The 20,257-nt window shown below is 53.8% G+C and overlaps 1 protein-coding gene across 1 annotated transcript; it reads left to right on the plus strand.

The window, feature by feature from the left end:
• Positions 1-524: 524 nt before the first annotated feature.
• CDX1 (caudal type homeobox 1) lies at positions 525-16,365 on the plus strand. The gene is made up of 3 exons (XM_065874904.1): positions 525-1,039; positions 14,641-14,786; positions 15,342-16,365. The coding sequence occupies exons 1-3, from the start codon at positions 607-609 to the stop codon at positions 15,546-15,548; spliced, it is 786 nt and encodes a 261-aa protein (XP_065730976.1). The 5' UTR covers positions 525-606; the 3' UTR covers positions 15,549-16,365.
• The last annotated feature ends 3,892 nt before the right edge of the window (positions 16,366-20,257 follow it).

Genomic DNA, 20,257 nt, shown 5'->3' on the forward strand with positions numbered 1-20,257 from the left:
CTCAGAGGGGTCGTGACCCCTCCTCTCCCCCCTGCCCCCGCAAAAGATTAAGGACCCGCTACCTTAAAGACGGGAACCCGGTTTGAAGTCAGCGTTTCCTCCCCTTCACCTCCAACTGGTCCCTGCGGACTGCGCCACAGGCCCGGTGTGGCTGCGTGACGCTGGCCTGGCGCCCCTGAACCCCACGGATCCCTTCTCTCCACCTGTAAAAGGGGGTTGCGGGGCGGTCGAGGTGTTCGGGCGGTTAGGCTGGGGCCTCGCAGGAGAGTCCCACACCTAGCGATGCCTCGATGCTCGCTCAGGATGCGCCCTCCGCGCCCCCCACCCCCCTTGGCCCCGGCGTCCACCTCCCGCTTGGGGCGGCAATTTGTCTCCTTTTGAACCCCCCGCCCCCGACGGGTTTCCCCCTTTGATTCGCGGCCTGGAGGCTCCCCCCGCTTTGAAATGCAAACCCGCCTCGGCTGGGGCCGCGGCGGCCCGGAGCTATAAAAGGCCTGGGTGGGGCGGCGGCGGCAGGGCTGGGAGTTCAGGTGAGCAGTTGCTCGTCGGGGCGGCCGGCTGCGGCGGCTCCAGGGCCCAGCATGCGCGGGGGGCCCCGCGGCCACCATGTACGTGGGCTATGTGCTGGACAAGGAATCCCCCGTGTACCCCGGCCCCGCCAGGCCCGCCAGTCTCGGCCTGGGCCCGCAAGCCTACGGTCCCCCGCCGCCTCCGCAGTACCCCGACTTCACCGGCTACTCTCACGTGGAGCCGGGCCCCGTGCCCCCTGCGGCCTGGAGCACGCCCTTCTCTGCGCCCAAGGACGAATGGGCCGCCGCCTACAGTCCGGGCCCCGCGGCCTCCACCGCCAGCCCGGCCCCGCTGGCATTCGGGCCCCCTCCGGACTTTAGCGCGGTGCCCGCGCCCCCGGGGCCTGGGCCGGGTCTCCTGGCGCAGCCCCTCAGCGGCCCAGGCACACCGTCCTCGCCCGGAGCGCAAAGGCGGACGCCCTACGAGTGGATGCGGCGCAGCGTGGCGGCCGGAGGCGGCGGTGGCAGCGGTAAGCACCCCTCCCTCACCCTGCGCCTCTGGACGGTTCCCCTGGGCGCCGGCAGGTGCTAGAGCGAGGCCCCAGCCGCCCCCTGTCTGACCTCTGCCCCGGCCCTGCTTGGGTTCCAGAGTGTGCCCCCCACCCCCGACTCTGTCCCTGCGGGCTGTTCTCTCAGCTTCCCCCTTCTGAATCCTGGAGCCTTAGGAAGCACACGCTGTCTTTCCCTGTAGACGGGGAGACTGAGACCCCAGCCATGAAGAACGACGCCTTGTGGTTGCGTGGCAAGGCCGGAACTAGACACAGGTCCCCAGACCTTTATCCCAGGGTAAACTTTTAGCAACACTGGCCCTGGTGGTCATCCGTTTCATGCACCCCTATCCCAGCCCCAAAGAGGGGCTGCAAACCCCCAAAGGACATGCACCGATTATGTGAACACCCATAAGTCACTTTCCTTTCCAGGTCTCAGTCCCCCATCCATACAACGAAGAGATCGGTGGGTCATATCATTTTGACTAAAAAAGAGCCCTCTTTGGTTAGATTGGTGGTGGTGAAGGGTCCCTACCTTACCATCCCAGGGCTCGCCCTGAACTCTTGACCCTGGGGGAGGGGAAAGTAGGAGCAGTTGGGAAGGTGGCTACTGTTTGGCTCCTGAGCCTGTGAACCTTCTGCCCCCAGGCAGGCCTCTTGGATCCACCCTCTTCAAAGGCAGGGGAGGGGGCAGGACAAAGGCTCAGCTTTAATGAGGGGCGGCCTGACCTCCTTCCTAGGTCCCCCCTTTGTCATGTAACAGGCTGGGCCTTGGCTCGGTAGTGACTCCTGTCGGCCAGAAAGTGAACATGATACCCATTGTCCCGACTGTGTCTGGCCTGTCCTGACAAAGGCCACCTGGCCTTAGGGGCGGGACGTTGGCCTGCCCACCCTTTGATGTCCAGCCCCTCCTCCCTTTCCCCCAGCTGGGAGCGAGCCTAGGACATCCCCCACCTCCTCTCTCTCTTCACCTCCATGTCCCCACACACTCCCAGCAGATGCTGGGGAGGGTTGATCAGCAGCTACAGGTTTGGCTGTATTTGTACCACCTCCTTGGGAGTCCCAGGGACACAGAACCTCCTGTCCGCCTCCGGAGGCCTCAGAGGACTGGGGTTTCTGTCCCAGCTGTGCCACTTGTCTCTGTGGCCTTGGCTAAATAATAACAGCTAATATTTATGGAACACTTACTAACGGACCTGATATCTTTTAATTCTTATAACTTTATCATAGGTGCTATTATCACCCCCGTCTTCAAGATGAAGAAACGATGGCATAGAGAGGTTACAGAGTTGTGCAAGTTTAGTTATACCTACATAAGCAGTAAATGGTGGGGCTGGGATATGACCAAGCCTGTGCTCTAATCCTCTGAACAGCGTCTCTTAAATCAGCCATCTTTTCTGAGTCTCAGTTTTACCATCCCATGAGAGGGAAGGGTCTTGTACCTTTGTTTGAGTTACAAAAGGACCCCTTTGTGAAATCTGATGGGAAATATAAATGTTCTCCCTAGAAAAAAAGTGTTTCCTAATCGGGCAAACAATTTCAGGGGTTCTAAAGGCCCCCAGAAGCTTTACCCATAAACCTCGGTTGAGAATTTTGCATCAGATTATACGAGAGGAAGTGTCTGGGGCCACTGACCCTCAGGGTCCTGCAGTTCTGTGTCTGTTCCCTGAAGAAGGAAGCCCACTTTTCCTGCTCCTTTATTCTGGTTGTTACTTCCTGCTGACCAGGCGACTTTGGAGATGGATGGGGAGGTTCCCCAGGGGCGGGGACTTGGAGAGAGGCCAGCACTATGTGAGGGGGAGAGAGTGGGTCAGTGGGTGGGGGTCAGAGGACTGGCAGGAACCCTGGGGAGCTTCCAGGCTGTGTGATGTCAGGCAAGTCACGTCCCTCTGGGCACTGGAACTGCCCAACTCAGTTCACCTCTGGTCTCGGAAGTCATTTGGAGACACTTGTCCCTGGGCACACAGGGGGCCTAGGAGTAACTCTGCCCAAAGGCAAAAGTCCTTTCCACCTTCGCTCCCAGAAACTAAAATGAAGGGCCAAGGGAGGTTTGGGAGCTCCGGAGGAAAGTGGCCACCCCAGGAGCCAGGTGAGAGCCGTTCTGCCTTTTCGAAGGTAGAAGCTGCTACCTGTCCACTCAGGCAGCATCTGACTCTGACTCTTGAGGTGGGGTCAGAATTGGGGTGGGGTTACAGACCCTCCGTGAGAGAGAGGCCAAGCCCCTCTCCTCTTTGGCCTCAGTTTCTCCTTCTGGGCAATGAAGATACAGGGTCTCTGGGGGTGTTTCCCGGGTAAGGCTGTTGTCTGGGACAGCAGAGGGAAGGTCAGTGCGTGCCCTCTCCCCAGATGTTGCTGGTCACCTGTTCTTATTGTACCCTTCTTGCCCCTTCTTCCCTCTTCTGTGCCTCTAGCATTCTAGAATATCTGAACTGGACAGTTAGAGAACAGACATACAGATGGGAAACTGAAGCCTGGAGATTTTAAGGCATGTTCCAGTTTCACACAAGTGGAGGCAGGGCTGGGATATATGTTGGATGAGTCAGTTTAAAATTTTCCAGTGGCTTCCCATTACATTTAGGGCAAAATCTACACTCCTTCCTGAGGTCTGCAAAGCTGTATGTGCTCCTGCAGGCAGGTCTTGTACACATACTGTTCCCTCTCCCTGGAAAACTCTTTCCCCAGACTCTTTGCAGGCTCTTTCTCACCATTCAGGTCTTAGCTTAATGGCCACCTCCTCAGAGAGGTCCTCCATGATGTTCCAAAGTAGGCACCCCCCACCAATACCCATTGATCATCTTTGCCATGTTTCCTTCAGAGCACTAACTTACTTATTTGTGAGTTTGTGTGTTGTCTATTCCCACACCCACTGACAAGGTAAACCCCTATGAAGTCCAGAACCATGTCTATTTGACCTATGACTACATTCCAGGCACCCAGCTCAGTGTGTGGCATTTAGTAGGTGCTCAATACATTTTGTTGAATGAATGAACAGGGCAAGTGTGAGGAACAGTAAGACAGCTCTGGGAGAAGACGGGAGAGATGAGATCTCAACCTGGAGATGGGACCCATGACTGTCCAGCCGAGCAGCTCATGCCAGTGGTGGAAGCCTGGTTGCCCCCTTCTCCCTACTCCATGGATGGGACAGTACTCCATCCTCACCTGGGGAATTGGCATTGCTGAGGCTGGGACTAAGATGCCAGCTTTCCCTAAGGAGGGGGCAGGGAAGGAGGAGGATGTGGGAGAGGCTGTTATGTTGTCCATTAACCAGTTCTGAGTGATGACTTTCACTTGACTGAGGCCAGGATAGGAAATGACTACAAGGGGCTCTATTTTTTTTTTTTTTTTCTGTCTTCCCCGTTTGCATCTATAAATATCAGCATTTTCCTTAGGAAGGTTCTAAATTATCCTTCTGCTGAAGGCTCAGCCTCCGATTCCTTGTGAATAGTTTTTCACAGGTTAATGGCCCATTGAGGTGGCTGAGGTCCCATACAAGTCAGGAGATGTCCGCTCAGATGATGGGACTCTTGCAGCAGGGTTTAGATCTTGGTCCATCCCCATCAGCTTTCAGATAGAGAAACTGAGGCCCGTGGAGGGGATGAACCCTCCTCTCCCCACCACATCCTAGACCCTCTCCCTTGGCCCATTGCCACAGTCACCAACCTGGCCTCTCACCTTCAGCCTCTCTCTGATGCCCTAGCCGCCCTCTAAACCATGGCTCCCCACTGCCATGGAATTGCCATTTCATTTTATGCTGTAAAATCCAGCTCCATTTCAGAGCCCTCTTGAGAACTGGCCCCAACCCACTCTTGAAGCCACTCTCCCATTAGTTTGCCGAGATACAGAGATGCTTACCTGGGACAGTTAAGAGTCCGGCTCGGGAGCCTCAGGCCTGGGATTGCATTTCTGTCGGAAGCTGCATTAGCCACAGGCGAGTTAATTTGGATCATTTCTCTGAGTCTCAGCTTCTTCCACTGTAACATTAATAAGATTACACCTTGAAGCAATGGTGCCAGTAGAGCATAGCCCTGACCCTGGCATACAGTAGGCGCTCAGTGCACTGGTGCCTGGGACCATCTCTACCAGTCCTTAGCAGGTGCATGCGAGCACACACCTCACACTCCCTGCCTCTCTATTATGGGTCCCTTGACCTGAACTGCCCTCCCTTCCCTCTCCTACCTGTTTACCAGGTCAAATCTGCTTCTTCTCCGAGGCCACCTCCTCCAGGAAGCCCTCCTTGGTTCCCTCCCCTACAAACACTGTACCAGGCCCTTGTTTTGAACAACATTTATCACTGACTGTCTTGTTGATCCCTGCCATCTACCATCTGTTATCCCCTCAAGGAGCAGTGCTAATCAGTCCTGTCCTTCTCACCACACCTTGCACATTGTAGGAGCTCACGATAAAGCTAATAACTGTGGCATCAGCTGAGTCTTTACCATGTGCCAGGCACTGTGCCAAGAACTTTGCATGGATGATCTCACTTAAGTCTCATAACAACTCTAAGAGGTGTGAGGATCTATTATTAGCTTCATTTTACAGATAAAGTTAATGAGGCTCAGAGAGGGTAAGGTGGCTTGCCCAAGCTCACACAGCTGGGATGCTGCTGCACAGGGTTCAAACCTAGACTCTACAGCCTAATGAGCATCTATCAAATAAAGCAACACACTCAGAATGGGAGCCCAAGACCCCTCCCCATGTGCATTCCCGTCTAGGGAATGGGGAAAAGGAAGCCAATCAGAGATGAGCTATAAGAGGCTGGAGGGGGAGGATGGGCACAGCAGGTGCCGGGCTGTTTAAAACTGGTTCTCAAGGCAGAAACTCCATTTGACACCTCATCTCTCAGATGTACCTGGGGAGGGGGGAGTGACCCAGTTAGAAGGTGGCAGAAGGCTTTTATCGGTTGGGTGTTCCCCCACACGCACACTTAGGCACGTGTTGCTGCGGAGAGACTGGGGAGCTGTTCTGAAGGTCCAAAACAGCTTTGTTAGCAGCAAGCCTGGCTTGTCAATGGGAATTATCTTAATGAGATGACCCCTCAGGTTTCTGTCCTGGAGCTCTTGGGATTTGGAAACATTTACATCTGGAGTCAGGTCCATCACCCTGTGAACATGCTAAGCCCTCCCCCTGCCATACTTGCCCATCAACCTTATAGGGATGCGCCACATAGATCCCTCAGCATCACCAGAGAGAGGGAGCAGGCATTAGTGAAAGCCGAGACTGACACTCCAGGCTCAACCCCCTCTGATGTCTTCCCATTTCTCTTGAAGACAAATCCAAACCCCTCACCCCAGGGCTCAAAGCCCTGCTAGCCTCTCCAGGCTCATCACGTGCCTCTTTCATTCAGTCACGTAGGCGGGCAGGCGGTAATAGTCTCTGAGTCTCTCTTCTGTGCCAAACATTCTGCTAGGTGCTAGAGATTCCTGCCAGAACAGGCAGACAGGGTCCCTCACAGAGCTGGTCCTCTGTTGCTGCTCTCTGCCTCAGGGCATTTGCACATGCTGTTCTGTCTTCCTGGGATATTCTTCCCCATTGGTGACGTGGAAACCTCCTGCTCAACCATCATATCTTGGCTTAAATGTCACCTCCTCCAGGAGGTGACATTTAGCTGCCCCAAGCTAAATAAAGTAGGTTCCCTCCCCCACCGCCTCCCGCCACTTAATCTAGCTCTCAGCTCCGTTGCTTTCCTTCACGCTAATCTCAGTTCATAATTATTTCATTTGTTTGTTCTTAATCTACCCCCCACCCATGAAAAACAGGAATGAGCTGTTTAACAAATAAGTACCGAGCACCTCCCACAGTAATAATAAAACGAACTAGCATCTATTGAGTACTCGCTATTTTTTCAAGTGCAGGTATTTTTGACCCCAGAACAGCACATTTCTCCATTCGATTAGTGACGTTGACTAAGGCTGTGGGAGCAGTGGAGCTGGACAGAAGGATGTCCTTTAGAGGTTGAGCCACCAGCTGATGGATTGGATGTGGGAAGCGGGGGAAGTGCCACCTAGGCTTTTGGCCTGAGTGGCCTGAGGATGGGGGCCATTTACTGCGAGGAGAAGACCAGGAAGCGGTAGGTCTGTGTTAGGTTTAACAAAGATTCATCAAGTACTCGCTGTGTGTGTCTGACACTGTTGTGGAACCAAATGAGCAAGGTGGCATGGTCTCTAGCCTCGCAGAGCATTCAGGGAGCCAGGAACCAAGGGGAGGGGATTTGCCAAGGTTCCTCAATGAGCTAGAAAAGGGCTGGAGTCCAGAGCCCCATCCTGCACCTCCGCCCCAAATGTGACTCTTCACGTCCCACGCCTGTGGGCGATTAGTCAGGAACTTCACCTCCAGACCAGAGGAGGATGGCCAGGGTAGGGCAGAGGCCTGGAAACTCCACCAGGAAACAGCTGGTGGCCTCAAGTTGTCCAGCCCGGAAGAAGATGTGAAGGGATGCAGCTGCTGCTTGCAACTCTTAGAAGGGCTGTTCTAGGCCAAGGGTGCCCCTTATTTCTGGTGCCCCTTGTGGGAAATCCTGGGAAGAATATAGATGGGTGACGGATGCAAGAACGGGCTGCTCTGTAGATAGTCCAAGCAGTCTGGTTACGTATTGCTATGCGGGTGTGAGCATCTGGCCCTGGCTGGGAGTTTGGTCTAGCCATGTTGTCCAATAGAACTTTCTATAGCTCTATATCTATGCTGTTCAGTGTGCTAGCCACTAGCTACACGTGTCTGTTGAGCCCTTGCTATATGGTTAGTGTGACTAAAGAGCTGAATTTTTAATTGCATTTAATTAATTTTAATTTAAATAGCCACACGTGGCTAGTAGCTGTCATACAGCACAGTGCAGGAAAATCCCTCTCGAGAGTTTCTAGAATGTAATCCATTCCAGATGGGCTCCTTATTCTCCACTGAGGAATCTCTCTTGCCTCTTTTGTCTCTGCAGTCATCATCTTCTCCTTCTTCTTCCTCCTCCTCTTCCTTTTTCTTCATCATTGTCACAGACAGATTTTATTACTAACTACCTTGTTAAAGAAATGATCACATCTAATCTCCACAGCTACCATGTCTAAAGGAGGCATTCGTGTCCTCATTTGACAGATGAGTAAACTGGGATTCAGAGAGGTTCAGTGACTTGCCTGGGTTCCCACTGCTGGCACCTGGCCTGACTGGGTTAGAACCACTGTGTCTATCTGACTCTGAAGTTTCTGTCCTCTTCACTGCTTCTCGTAGCCAAGTCAGATTGTGGACCTCCTTGAGAAGACAGGAGAGGGGTAGAGGCCTGGGAGGAGGAGGGGGCGGTGCTGACTGAGTGCTGTGACTAGGAAGGAGGGTGACAGTGGGGTGGAGAAGCTTGCCTAAGTCTACAGGGCCCCTGAGCATGGCTGGCCTGCCTATCCTCCTCTCATCGCACTCCCGCCCCCATGCCAGCCTCGCCCCTGCTCCAGGAATGAGCAGGGGTGAATGAGGAACTGTGCTAGAGCAGCCTGGGACTGGCAAACCAGCCAGAACAAGGACCAGTCATGGGCCCAGTAGAGAGCCTCATTGCCCAGGGAGGATATCCGTCCACCATTGAACTGGGTGGGTCAGGGCTGCTGCAGCAGAAGTCCCACCCACTGGTAGTACAGATGAGGAAATGGGTCCAAGCTGAACATCACATGTCCGGCTGGTGGCCTGGCCAGACCTCCCCACCCCTAGGCCTATGTTCTTTGCCCTGTGGCTCCCCATCAGGCAGCATTCCCACCTCTCCCAAGGGATCCCTCCCACATGCACTTGTGCAAATAGCTCAGTTTTCCTTGTCGTGTCCATAGCTCTTTGCCCTTTGCAAACTGCTTTCACACCCATTCTGTTCCCTGGGGGAAGGAAAGCCCAGAGAAATTCAATCACTTGTCAAGTCCTTTAGCTAAGGATGCAGACCTGGGCCCAGGTCCTTAAGGGAGGACTCAGAGCTACACAGAAGTTCAGAATCTACAAGGCCCTTGGAGCTGACACCAAACCTTCTTCTGATGTACAGGAGAAACTGAGGCCCAGAGAGGAGAAAGGACTTATTTAAGGCCACACAGATGGCACAGAACTGGGAGCTGGTGGTTCAGAATCCCCTCTGGTAGGCTTGTTAAAGATGGCAGGGAGACCAGGATGCAATAGAACTGAGAGCTTGGGAATATGTATTTTTAACAAGCATCCATGTATGCATATGTGCATTCCTTTGTGTGTGTGTGTGTATGTGTGTCGGTCGGGGTTGTGGGGATTTTGATTTACAGCCAGTGGGGCTGGACCACACAGAGAGGGGTCATGGATCTGTGTTCCAAGCCCTAGGGCCAGAGCTGGCAGTGTCATCCCTCAGGGCCACAAACCCAGCAGGAAGAGGTCAAAGGAAGTGCTGACCCAGAGGCCACTCAATTTTCCTGTAGCCACCTAACCCGCCCTGGGGACAGAGGCTGAACTCTGGTCCAGGATAGATGGGGAGGCCCCACTGCAGACCGCCAGGCTCCTGCCCTCTCTCTCCTCCAGCTAGGCAGGCCCAGTTTCTAGACTCTCAGACAGGGAAATCAGTCTTAGACTTCTTTCAGCAATAATAACAAATATAATCAGAGCATCAACAAACATTGGTAGCTTCATGTTTCCAAGTTGGAAGGGACCTTATAAATAAACAGTCTCATCCAACACACAGCCCATTGCTCAGATCCATTTCCCAGGATCCCTGTCATGTGGTTATCCCACCATGGAAATGAATAAGATCTACCTTGCCCTGTGTACCTACTATGTGCCAGGTACTGTGCCAGGCATCATTCATCCATCCATCTCAAGTGATCCCCTGTACACCCGAGGGTTGGAGATCATTATGGGAGACCTTACAGTGGGCCATAGGTTCTAATGCTGTTTCTGAGTCTAGACAGACCTGGGCTAAATCCCACCTTCCAGATGTGCAGACCTTGCTGAAACTCAGTTTTCTCATCTGTAAACTAGGGATAACAGTCGCACAGCTTCATAGGTTGTTGAGAGATGTATGCAAAGTGCCTGACACATGGACATATTGACCATTATTAGAATAATAATTATCCCCATTTTATAGATACAGAATTTGAGGCTCAGAGAGGTGAGGTGTCCTAGATCACCCAGCCATTGAGAAGCTGCATGACGCAGCCCTGGAGGTCTACTTGCCCAAACAACCACATGTCAGGGTCACCTGGAGAGCTATTCAAGTATCAAATCCCAGAGGCCCACTTCAGTCCCATTGAGTATGAACTTCTGGGCCAGAATCTGTGCTTTTAGAAAGCTCCCCAGGCAATTCTGAGGCTGCTGGTCAGGTATTTAGAACCATTAGCCTGGAGCTTCCCAGGACCTCTGCTGTGCATGCTTTAGGGATGGGAAGTTTGCTACCTCCATGGCCTGATGCATATGGATGGGCCGTTCCTCACAACCCACAGCCAGAGCAGAGAGAAAGCCTCTCATTTGCACAGTTATCCAAGGCTCTTCTCTCCCCATGCTTCACCCCTAAGAGCTGGTAGGGGGGCTCCCACCCTCCCTCCCACCTACTTGCACTGGCATCTGGCCCAGAGCGTTATTCATTAGGTGGCTGGGAGTGGCCTAGCTCCCATCAGACACCTGTTACAGGAGCCCGGACTTCCCTCTTAGGCCCAGTGTCCCAAGGGCCTGTAAATCATTCATCCTGGGCGCTCTCCCTGCCCCACCACTGTCACGTACCTCCCTGCCCCCTCTCCTGGGTCCCCAGGGTGGCACAGGTGTTCACAGGAGGGGAAAGGAGGTTTGCTCATGGCAGTGGGGAGTTCTGTCCCAGAGCTGGGACTGGAGCCCAGGGCTCCTGACTGTCATTAAAAATACAAATTCACATCTTCACATGGTAAAAATTTAAACATCCCAAAGACTCCCTCCTACCTATGGCTCCCCAGCCTCTAGTCCCCTCTCCAAGGCACGCCAACCCCCATTACTGGTTTCTTGTGTATTCTTTCAGAAAGAACTCGGGCCACAAACATGTTTGAGTGTGTGTGTGTATTCCATTTTTATACAAAAATAGCAACATACTATTTACAACATTTTGCCTTTTTTTTAACTTAACAATATATTTTTAGAAATTGCTCCATATTGGCACCTACGGAGCTTTATAATTTCTTTTTAGTGACTGTGTAGTGCTCCTCTCCATGGATGTACCATCTCTTATCTTATTAACCAGTCCTGACTCATAGACATGTACATTGTCCTTAGTTCTGTGCTATTTGAAACAGCTACCTCTTTGGGCATTTTTCTGTGGGATTGATCCCTAGAAGTGGGATTAATGAGTCAAAGGGCATGTGCACGTTAAATGAGGCTGAGATCACCAATTTGGGCCCCAAGGAGGATGTTCCCATTATCACCTTCTGGACGGCAGGTGAGACTCCCTGGTTCCTGGACCACACAGTGCGATATCAAACATTTTGGTTTTGGGCAGAGCCATTTTCTTAGCAATAAAATTGTGTGCTTTGAGCAACTCCACCAGATAGAAGTGGCCGATGTGTTCCTGAGCCCACCAGCCCTTCTCTTGGGTCCAAGGAGGGGGTGACAGGGCCTGTAGGCTGGGTCTTCACTGGCAGCCTTGCTAGAGTCTGCAACTATGCAGAGAGGAGGAACTATGCAGCTAGAGTCCCATCTCTCATCTAATTCCCTCCGTCCCCCGACCAAAAGAGCCTGGCTGGAGGTCAGGAAACCTGAGCCCAGGTTTATACCACTACCAAAAAGGATGGCCCTCCACAAGTGCCCTTTTCTGAGCCTCAATTTCTCCCAACTATGAAATGGGTGCAGTGGATCCCCATTTGCTCGTCAGGAAGGATGGGACCGAGGGTTGGGTGCCTGAGGGGTGGGGGGTGTCTTTATAATCTCTTAGGCTGAGGTTTGGGTGGGCAGGGAGCCTCCTCCCCCTACCTCAGGCTGGGAATCTTCTAGGCATTTTCAACCTGTGGGCCATCCAGCCCCAGCCCAGGGCTTTCAGGAGTCTGTCCTCACCATGGTCTGGACGCTCTCTTCCCAGAAATACAAGTAGATGGGTGGTCTGTTGTTTGAGCTTCTGCTGCCAATGCTTAGAGGGCCCTATAGCAGTCTCTGTGGACCCTGAATCTGGTGGGGTGAGGAGTTGTGCACTAGAGCAGGAGGGAGACCTGCAGGCCTGGTGAAATGACCTTGGGCAAGTCCACGGCACCCTGGGGCTTCAATGACCCTGACTGTACGGGGAGGTTGGACTAGAAGGACTCACAAGCCCTCTCTTATTTGGACCTCTGGACGCTGTATAACCATCCTGAACGTCAGTTTCTTTATCTATAAAGTGGGAGGAGACTAAATTCCCATGACCCCTTCTGGCTTCAGCCCAGTGAACCCAGTGGGGCTGTGGGTTCAGAGCTCTGCTGGGTTTCAGTGGTGGTGCATTAGGCAGAACAGTTTTTGAGCCGGCGTTGAATTTTCTAGGTCAAGGAGGGGCCCCATCTAGAGCCAAGGCCTCGGCAGCCACTCCCTTGTCCCTTTCCTGGGCTAGGCCTGGCCAAGGGCCGAGGCTGTCCCGTGCTGCGTCGGGCAGTGGGCTGAGGTCAGTGGTTGTGGAAGAGTCCAGTGTGGTTCTGCTGCTCTGGCAGGAAGCCCAGGGAAAAGAGCCGAGAAACATGTGCTGTCTCCTGTTCTCCACAAGCCCTTTGGCTCTGAGGAGCCCAGCGCTAGCCTGCCAAGCTGTGTGGGCTGGACCGGCGCTGGTGGGGGGGGTGGTTAGCGCAGGGGTGCCGAGGAGCCGGCAGGCCCAGAGCTGGGGCCAGGGAGGTGAAGTCCAGGTTACTGCGGGGGCCCTTGGCTGAAGTGGGATGGGTTCGATGGTTATGCAGACCTGCCATGCCCTGGTGAGACACATGGGTGGGTGCCTCCTGTTTATAGCCGCAGGCTCACCTTCTTACAAGGAAACTGGTGTTGAGTCCGGCCCCCACAGCAACCCAGGCCAAGCATGACTCTTAATATTCTCTCCAGACAGACCTCTGATCCCAGCCCAAAAGAGATCCCTGACATTAACCCAGTCGGTCCTCAAATCCACTTCCGGGCCCCAGGCTGAACCTCGTGTGGAAGTCAAGCCAGCCCTGCCTGGGTTATGGCAGGTCTCCCCACATGTCCCCCTTCTCACCAATCTGTTCTCCATGCAGCAGCCAGAGTACTCTTAAATCTTCCATCAGACCTCTTGTCTCCTCTGCTCAGAAGCCTGCAATGGCTCCTGTCCCAGACGGACTAAAATCCAGAGTCCCTCCCGGGGCTCGTAGGCCCAGCTCGACCTCTCCGCTCCCTTGGCTCACGGCACCCCGGGCGCACCAGCCTCCTCACTGTTCCTTACTCTTCATGCGGCAGGCATGCCCCCCATCAGGACCTTTGCACCTACTGTTCCCTCCGCCTGGGAACCTCTTCCCCAGACAGCTGCATTGCTCTTTCCCTCACCTCCTTTAGATCTTTGCTTAAGTTCCCCTTCAGGGTAAGGCCTTCATGGACCACTGTATTTAAAATCACAGCCTCACTCCTCCCTCAATTCCCAGTCCTTCTTTGTCTCTGAAATACTTATCTTCAATCAACATATCAAATAATTTCCATATTTATTTTATTTTTGCCCATCTCCCTCCTCTAGAGCCTAAGCTTCATGAGGGCAGGGACTTTTTGTTTTGCTCACTGCTGCACCCAGCACTTGGCCACAGCAGGAAGTCAGTAAATATTTGTGGGCTGATCTGAGTACTCCTGCTCTGTGCCTGGACACAGGCTGGAGTGTAGATGGCTCCGGGCAGAGCGGTCCCCAGCCCCTGGTGCAGCCCCAGCTCAGGGCTTGGCGCCTAGAACCAGGGCCTTCTGAGGAGGCTGACAGGTCCTGGGGAGCCACCGGCAGCCCCAGTCCTTTCTGTTTGATTGTGCGACCACCAACCACCAGGCATTTGACAGGAATTGAGGAGCATATACCCCAGGGCGGTTCCTGCAAGCTTCCTGCTTCAGCCTCCGGCTGTGACGGCCCTTCCTGCTCTCCTTGCACACAGGAGAGAGGAGCAACTGACGTCTCTATCTCAAGCTACCCTTGCTGCCAGGTGTTCCTTCCTCCAAGTCTCTAGTGCTCAGACCTGCGGTCTGAGGATCCCCAAATTGGAACCACCTGGGAGCTTGTGAAAAATGGAGATTCCACGCCAAGGCTTTCTACTTCACGTTCTCGGTGACACGCTGGAAGCTGTGTTTTTCACAAGCTCCCCGCATATCTGTTCTGCAGCCACACCTGGGAACTGTTGCACGAAAGCGGGTGGGCCTGGCAATCAGAGTAGGGCTCTGGGTCAGGAGACTTGGCCTGAAACCCACAACTCCACCCGCTGCTTGCCGGGTAACCCTGGGCAAGTTGCTTCCCCTCTCTGAGCCTTAGGGCCCCCCAGATGGGCATGAGAACAGTGCTTGCCTCCTAGGTTGAGAGTCTCGAAGCCTGAGCCTGGGAGAATGACTGTTACTCCCTCAAGGTCCTTCTTCAGGGGCCCTGGATTGCTCTTCCCCCTGGGAGCCCTGCCTTGGCCTTTTGCAAGCTCCCCTCCCCACTCACCTCTCCTCCTGGCACCTCTGCTTCTTAGGTAAGACCCGGACCAAGGACAAATACCGCGTGGTCTACACCGACCACCAGCGCCTGGAGCTGGAGAAGGAATTCCACTACAGCCGTTACATCACCATACGGCGGAAGTCAGAGCTGGCCGCCAATCTGGGACTCACTGAACGTCAGGTGTGTGGGGCTCCCACCTCAGCCACAGGAGCAGTCCCGGGAGTCTGGCCTCCAGGCTGCCAGGCAGATTATGGAGCTCAGTCGAGGGAGGAGAACAGAGAGGTTGTCTCCCAGCCATGGTCATACAACACAATAGAAACTGAGCTGCTGCCCATCCCCCGGCCAATTAAACCCAATATCCCTGACCACCAAGAGGAGCATGGGGCCTGATTAGCTATAGGCTACAGCGGGCTTTGATCAGTGCTGTTTAAATCCAGAGGAGGGAGTGGTCACAGGGAGAACAGGGAAGGCTTCCTGGAGGAGGGGTGTTAGAGCATGGCTTTGGAAGATGGAGAGGAAGAGGGTTACAGAGGAAGTTGTCTTAAGAGTAGGGGAGCAAGTTCCAGAGGGGGAGAACGTGTTCAGGGTCCATGAACAGTTGGGGTAGCCGGAGCAAGTGGGAAGCCCCAAGCGCCACATCGAAAAACAAGAGCCCCACTGCCCTTCCTCTTTTCCTCTTGTTCTGTCATTCGGTCTCCCCACCGCCCACCCCATCTCTCTTCTCTGACCCCACAGGTAAAGATCTGGTTCCAAAACCGGCGGGCAAAGGAGCGCAAAGTGAACAAGAAGAAGCAACAGCAGCAGCCTTCACAGCCACCCCCGCCCGCCCACGATGTCACCGCCACTCCAGCTGGGCCACCCCTGGCGGGCCTGTGCCCCAGCTCTGCCAGCCTCCTGGGCACCTCCTCCCCAATGCCTGTCAAGGAGGAGTACCTACCGTAGCCCCCCGACCAGCCTTGTGGGCTGGGGGCCTTGAGGACTCAGGGGCTAGGAATGTGGCTCCTGTGGGGGCCCAGGAGGCCTAGTCTGAGTCCCAAGCCCTGCCACTGACCTGCTGAGTAACCTTGGACCAACCACCCACGCAGCCCCTGCATCCCCTGGGCCCATCTGTGCAGCGAGCCTGCTGGGTGAGGACCTTTTCCAGCTCTGGTGATCTAGGCCTCAGGCGGACAAGGGAGCCTGGGGTGGGAGGTCTTAATCCCCAGGGGGCTAGGTGAGGGGGCCACCCAGCTCCTCCTCCAGAGGCTCAAAGGTGGGAGGCTGCTGTAGGGACCAGACTCCTGGAGAAAGGAGATGGAACCGAGAGAAGACGGAAGGCTTGCAGACCGTGACCTGAGGGGGGGAGGGGGGGTGTCAGGTCACACCTGCCTTTTCCTGCAGCCTCACCTCTACCTGCCCCCCCACCCCCCGCCCCTGCGTAACATGCACCAAACCCTCTCCAGGCTGGATGCAAAGCGCAAAGCCCACAGGATTGGACCTGAGCAAGAGGCTCTGGGCTACAGAGCCATATTCCCTCACTCAAATTCTCAGTGGAGATTCCAGGTTGTGGGGAAGGCCTCTGAAGGGGGACAGAGGGGCAGAGTCCATCCTGCCAAGTCTCTACCACCCCACCAGGCTGTCCCTCAGGGCCCGGGCCCCAGGGAGCCCCCAGAGAACTTTCTCTGGACCAAGCAGACTCACGGCTGGGCAAGGGGCTGCCCAGAGAGTGGAATCTCTTGAATGCAGCTTCAAGAATAAATTTTTTTTCTCTTTTTAAAAATGTATGAAAATCATTATACATAGCATGAAAGGAAAATGTTAAAGAAGTGTAAATCATCCTCACCCTTCTCAGCAACTGCATAGTCTCTCCTAGTCTCTGTAGGCCTACAACAAGGTCACCTTTAAAATACTTCTGAAAGATCAAAACAGGACCTCATTAGAGTGAGGCTATGAGACTGTTAAATTTTAAGTCCATTTTGTAAGCAGAATCATCAGATTCAATATTTCAGTCTTTTGAATTTTTCAAATACTTTCAACTCAGGGTTTTCTTTCAACAGATGACATTCGTTGGGCACCCCATATGCCAGGCATGGCTGGGCCCAGGGAATGTACAGTCCTTGCCACCCAGAAGTTCCCAGTCTGATCTATGCTCTAGGTATCAGGGTAGCAGAGCATCCAGGGAGTCCAGAGCGAGCCCCCAGCTTATCCTGGAGGGTCTGGAAGGCTTCCTGGAGGAGGTGATTTTAAACTGAGGCCTACCTAAAGGACTAGTAGGTGCTGTCAGGCCAAGAAGGAGGAATAGTAAAAAAAGATTAAGAGGAATATGAACTTGAAGTACATTTTAAAAAAACTCCTGAGAAAAGCTGCTATTTTGAACTCCCTTCCAGAGAGGTGGGCAGGAGTCTGTGCCCTGGGGCCTTCACTCCCTAGAGGGCTCTGGTGCCAGCTGCCTGCCCCTCTGTTTACTGTTCTGGGAGGTGGCCTAGCCATAAAAAGTGTATGCAGCCTGCCTGCCTGCCTGCCCTTTGCTCCTGGGGCACATGACAACAATGCACGAGGTGGATCCAGTCCCCACGTGAGCCCCTGAAGAGCAGAGGCACTTCTCTCTCCTCCTCTTGCTGTTGGCCTGGGAGACATCATGGCTTCACTGAGGATGGTGGACATCTAAGGCATGGGAACCAGGTGGTACCAGGGGAGAGGACCAGGGTTCCAGGAGCAGAGGAAGAGGGTTGGTGGCAGGGTGGCTAGCGGTGAGTGAATATAGGTTTCTGATCGTCAAAAGCGTTTGCTGTGTGACCCTGGGGTAATTGCTTCCCCCCTCTGAGCCTCATTTCCCCATCTGTAAGACTGGGGAGCTTGTTTACCAAGAAGAAATGACTCTGGTCAAGTCAGTTTGAGAAGTCCTGCAGACTCAACTCTTCTGGGAGAGTCACACTGGTGCCTTAACACATCAAAGGCTCGGACAAGTCCCACAGCAAAGAAAACCCTTGAATTTTATCCAGCATTCCCCATGCTTCACTACCCAGGAGCCCGCTACCAGCACCTTCCAGCACCCCAGTGAACACCGCTCTGGAGTGTGGGAACGCTGTGGGCTGGAGGGCCACACTTCAGCTGTGACGCAGTGTTTAGTAGCAGATTTTGTTGTCACATGGCCTGGATTCCAGCTTGACTACTTCCAAGCTGTGAGACTTCAGGCAAGTTACTTAGCTTCTCTGAGCCTCAGCCTCCCCATTTGTCAAATGGAAATAAAATACTCTAAGCTATCTAAGCTGTCTCAGAATTACGTCTAGCACAGGGCCCGGCACACAGTAAGTTCCGTGTTTTAGCCACACCTGCTCCCTGGGCTGCTGTATCCTAGTGTGATGACGGCAGGCCTGACTGATGTTCTAACGACCCCCACCCCCAGTGCTGAGGACAGCTGGTGGCTGGGAAGATCTGAGGCAGGACAAGGCCGCCCCCAGCCACAGGAAGACCTCTGCCTGGTTGGAGGTCAGTCGCCAGGCCGAGCAGGCTGGGTGAGCTGCAGTTGCTGTCTACGTGGGCGGTCAGGGCCTTGGGTGGGCCCCACAGGTTGGACTGGCCATCACCTGTCAACTGGTGTTTGAGCTCCGTGGAAAAGGAAACTTTTATCTAAGACAACTTCCAAGCAGTGTCTTGAGCTGCGGTGTGAAATAATGCATTCCCTGCCACCCAGAGAGTTCCACCAGAGGCAAGGGTGATGTAATGGCTCAGGGAAAAGGACCCATTACGTCCTGTCAGACCCGGCGGCCACCCCAGTGCTAAGAGGCGTTCCAGCTTTCCTATCGGGAATGGCCGATGCTGCTTCTGTTTGCATATAGTGATTTTATGCTTCCCCCCTGCTGGGTGGCAGGCCCTGAGCTGATGCTAGAGATGGGGGATGGAAGGTGGGAGCGGGGGCGTCCAGGCAAAAATATCTGGCCTGGCCTGGCTGTGGAAGGCCCAGGGCCTGGTCGTGACCTCTAGCAAATCAGAAACGTGTGCGTCAGCGCTACGTGTCTATAGACCCCTGACACCATATTGAGAATCTGAGTTTTGTGGATGAGACTCCCAACACTGACTGCCAAGAGACTGGCGTGGGCTGAGTGGAGAGGGCCACAGCTCAAGACTAGGGAAGGTGTCAGGGCTGGGAGTAGAGCGGCCTCACAGAGGAGGTCTCTAGCAAGGAAACCAGCCTGGCCCAGGGTGGATGAGATGCCCAGCCAGTGGGACACAGAAGCTGGGAGCAGAGCAGGTGTAGGACAGGGCGGCTTTGGAGGGCAAGCCTGTCCCCGCACGGCTGCTCCAGAACCATTTTCTCACCAGATGGATTAGCAGTCTGGATCCTCATCTTTCACAGTCGCCACGCTGGTGTAACAAAACACATGCTCTTCAGCGATAAAGTCGGAACGTTTAAGCAAATTAAAAATGTTTATTTATATGCATTTAAAAATATCTCCCTATATAATAAAAGGAAGTACATTTTCATCTCACATTTTCTTTAAATCAGCCCACATCCCCATTCTTCTGGTTTGTTGTGAGACCAAGAGAAATAGGGAGGGGAGAGGGAAAGGGAGATAGATTATTTACTAGGTTTGAATTCCTAAGTAGTTATTTTGCCAAGCGGTACCCAAACTTCCTCTGGGATGGGGGAGACAGGGTGGTATTGAGAGCAATTGTCACATGTGCTCAGCATCTGAACTCATGGCCAGTTGTATGATCATAAACCTGGGGTTTCAGAGGGTAGACTGACTCATGTGGACAATGTCTTCTAAAAAATGTTGGGGGGTTGCTTGTTGTATGAAGTATAGAGTTTTCCAGCAAGCGCTGTGGTGATGGGGGAGGGGATGGTAGAAGGTGTGATATGGAGGGCAGGGCCTAGGTGGGGTCAGACTCCTAGATTCCAGGCCTCACCCTGCCTCTACTTCACAGGGTGATTTTCCAAGTCCTGCCTCCTCTGGGCCTCAGTTTCCCCTTCTGAAAGGCATGGACCCAGACCCATTTGTATTCAGAGCCCCAGTGACTGCTGCTGATGTTCAGTGGTCACCCCATGACGTGTCTGAGAAAGGCTAAAGTCCCAGCCCTGCTCCCTTCCCTTCACCTAGGGCTGGATCTGGGGGAGCAGGTGCTGCTGGGAAGAGGCCACAAGGAGGCTAGTCTTCCAGGGCTTCTGAGCCAATGCCTCACCTCTACTCCCTGTTCCCATGGTTCTCTCTTCCTTCCTTAGCGTCTAATGAAACCCACAAGCCAACGAGAGGGAGTGGTTCAGCAAAGCTGCCTGTAAGAGGTGTGGTGACACGCCCTCGGGGAGAGGAGAGGTGGGTCCTGCCTGGGCCTCTTAGTTTTTGCCTCTCCCCAGGCACTGCCCGAGGCCCTCCTCGCTTTATCTCCAAAGCTCAGAGATTCAGTGATTTGTGACCTTGGGCACACAACTTCACTCCTTCAAGACAGTTTCCTTAGGTACAAAATGGGGACGCACAAACTCGTCTTTCCAGGCTGCTGGAAAGAGCTAAAACTTAGATATTGGATATGAGCTCATCTAATGCACACAGTAGGGCTCAATGAACGTCCCTTCCGTTTACATTCATGGCCAAGGGGCTCCTTCCTCCTGGGTCTGGAGAGTCCCTGCCTGCCCTGTGAGGCCAGGCTTAAAGGAAGGAGCAGCTAGGTGGGAC

The sequence above is a fragment of the Phocoena phocoena genome, chromosome 3, assembly GCF_963924675.1.
Source record: "Phocoena phocoena chromosome 3, mPhoPho1.1, whole genome shotgun sequence".
Lineage (NCBI taxonomy): Eukaryota > Metazoa > Chordata > Mammalia > Artiodactyla > Phocoenidae > Phocoena > Phocoena phocoena.

What these genes read in the sequence shown, in the direction of transcription:
- CDX1 (XM_065874904.1), top strand. Translation starts at nt 607, where the DNA reads ATGTACGTGGGCTATGTGCTGGACAAGGAATCCCCCGTGTACCCCGGC. An exon ending in CGGAGGCGGCGGTGGCAGCG is followed by an intron (nt 1,040 to 14,640) that starts GTAAGCACCCCT and finishes TCTGCTTCTTAG; the next exon opens with GTAAGACCCGGACCAAGGAC. An exon ending in TGGGACTCACTGAACGTCAG is followed by an intron (nt 14,787 to 15,341) that starts GTGTGTGGGGCT and finishes CTGACCCCACAG; the next exon opens with GTAAAGATCTGGTTCCAAAA.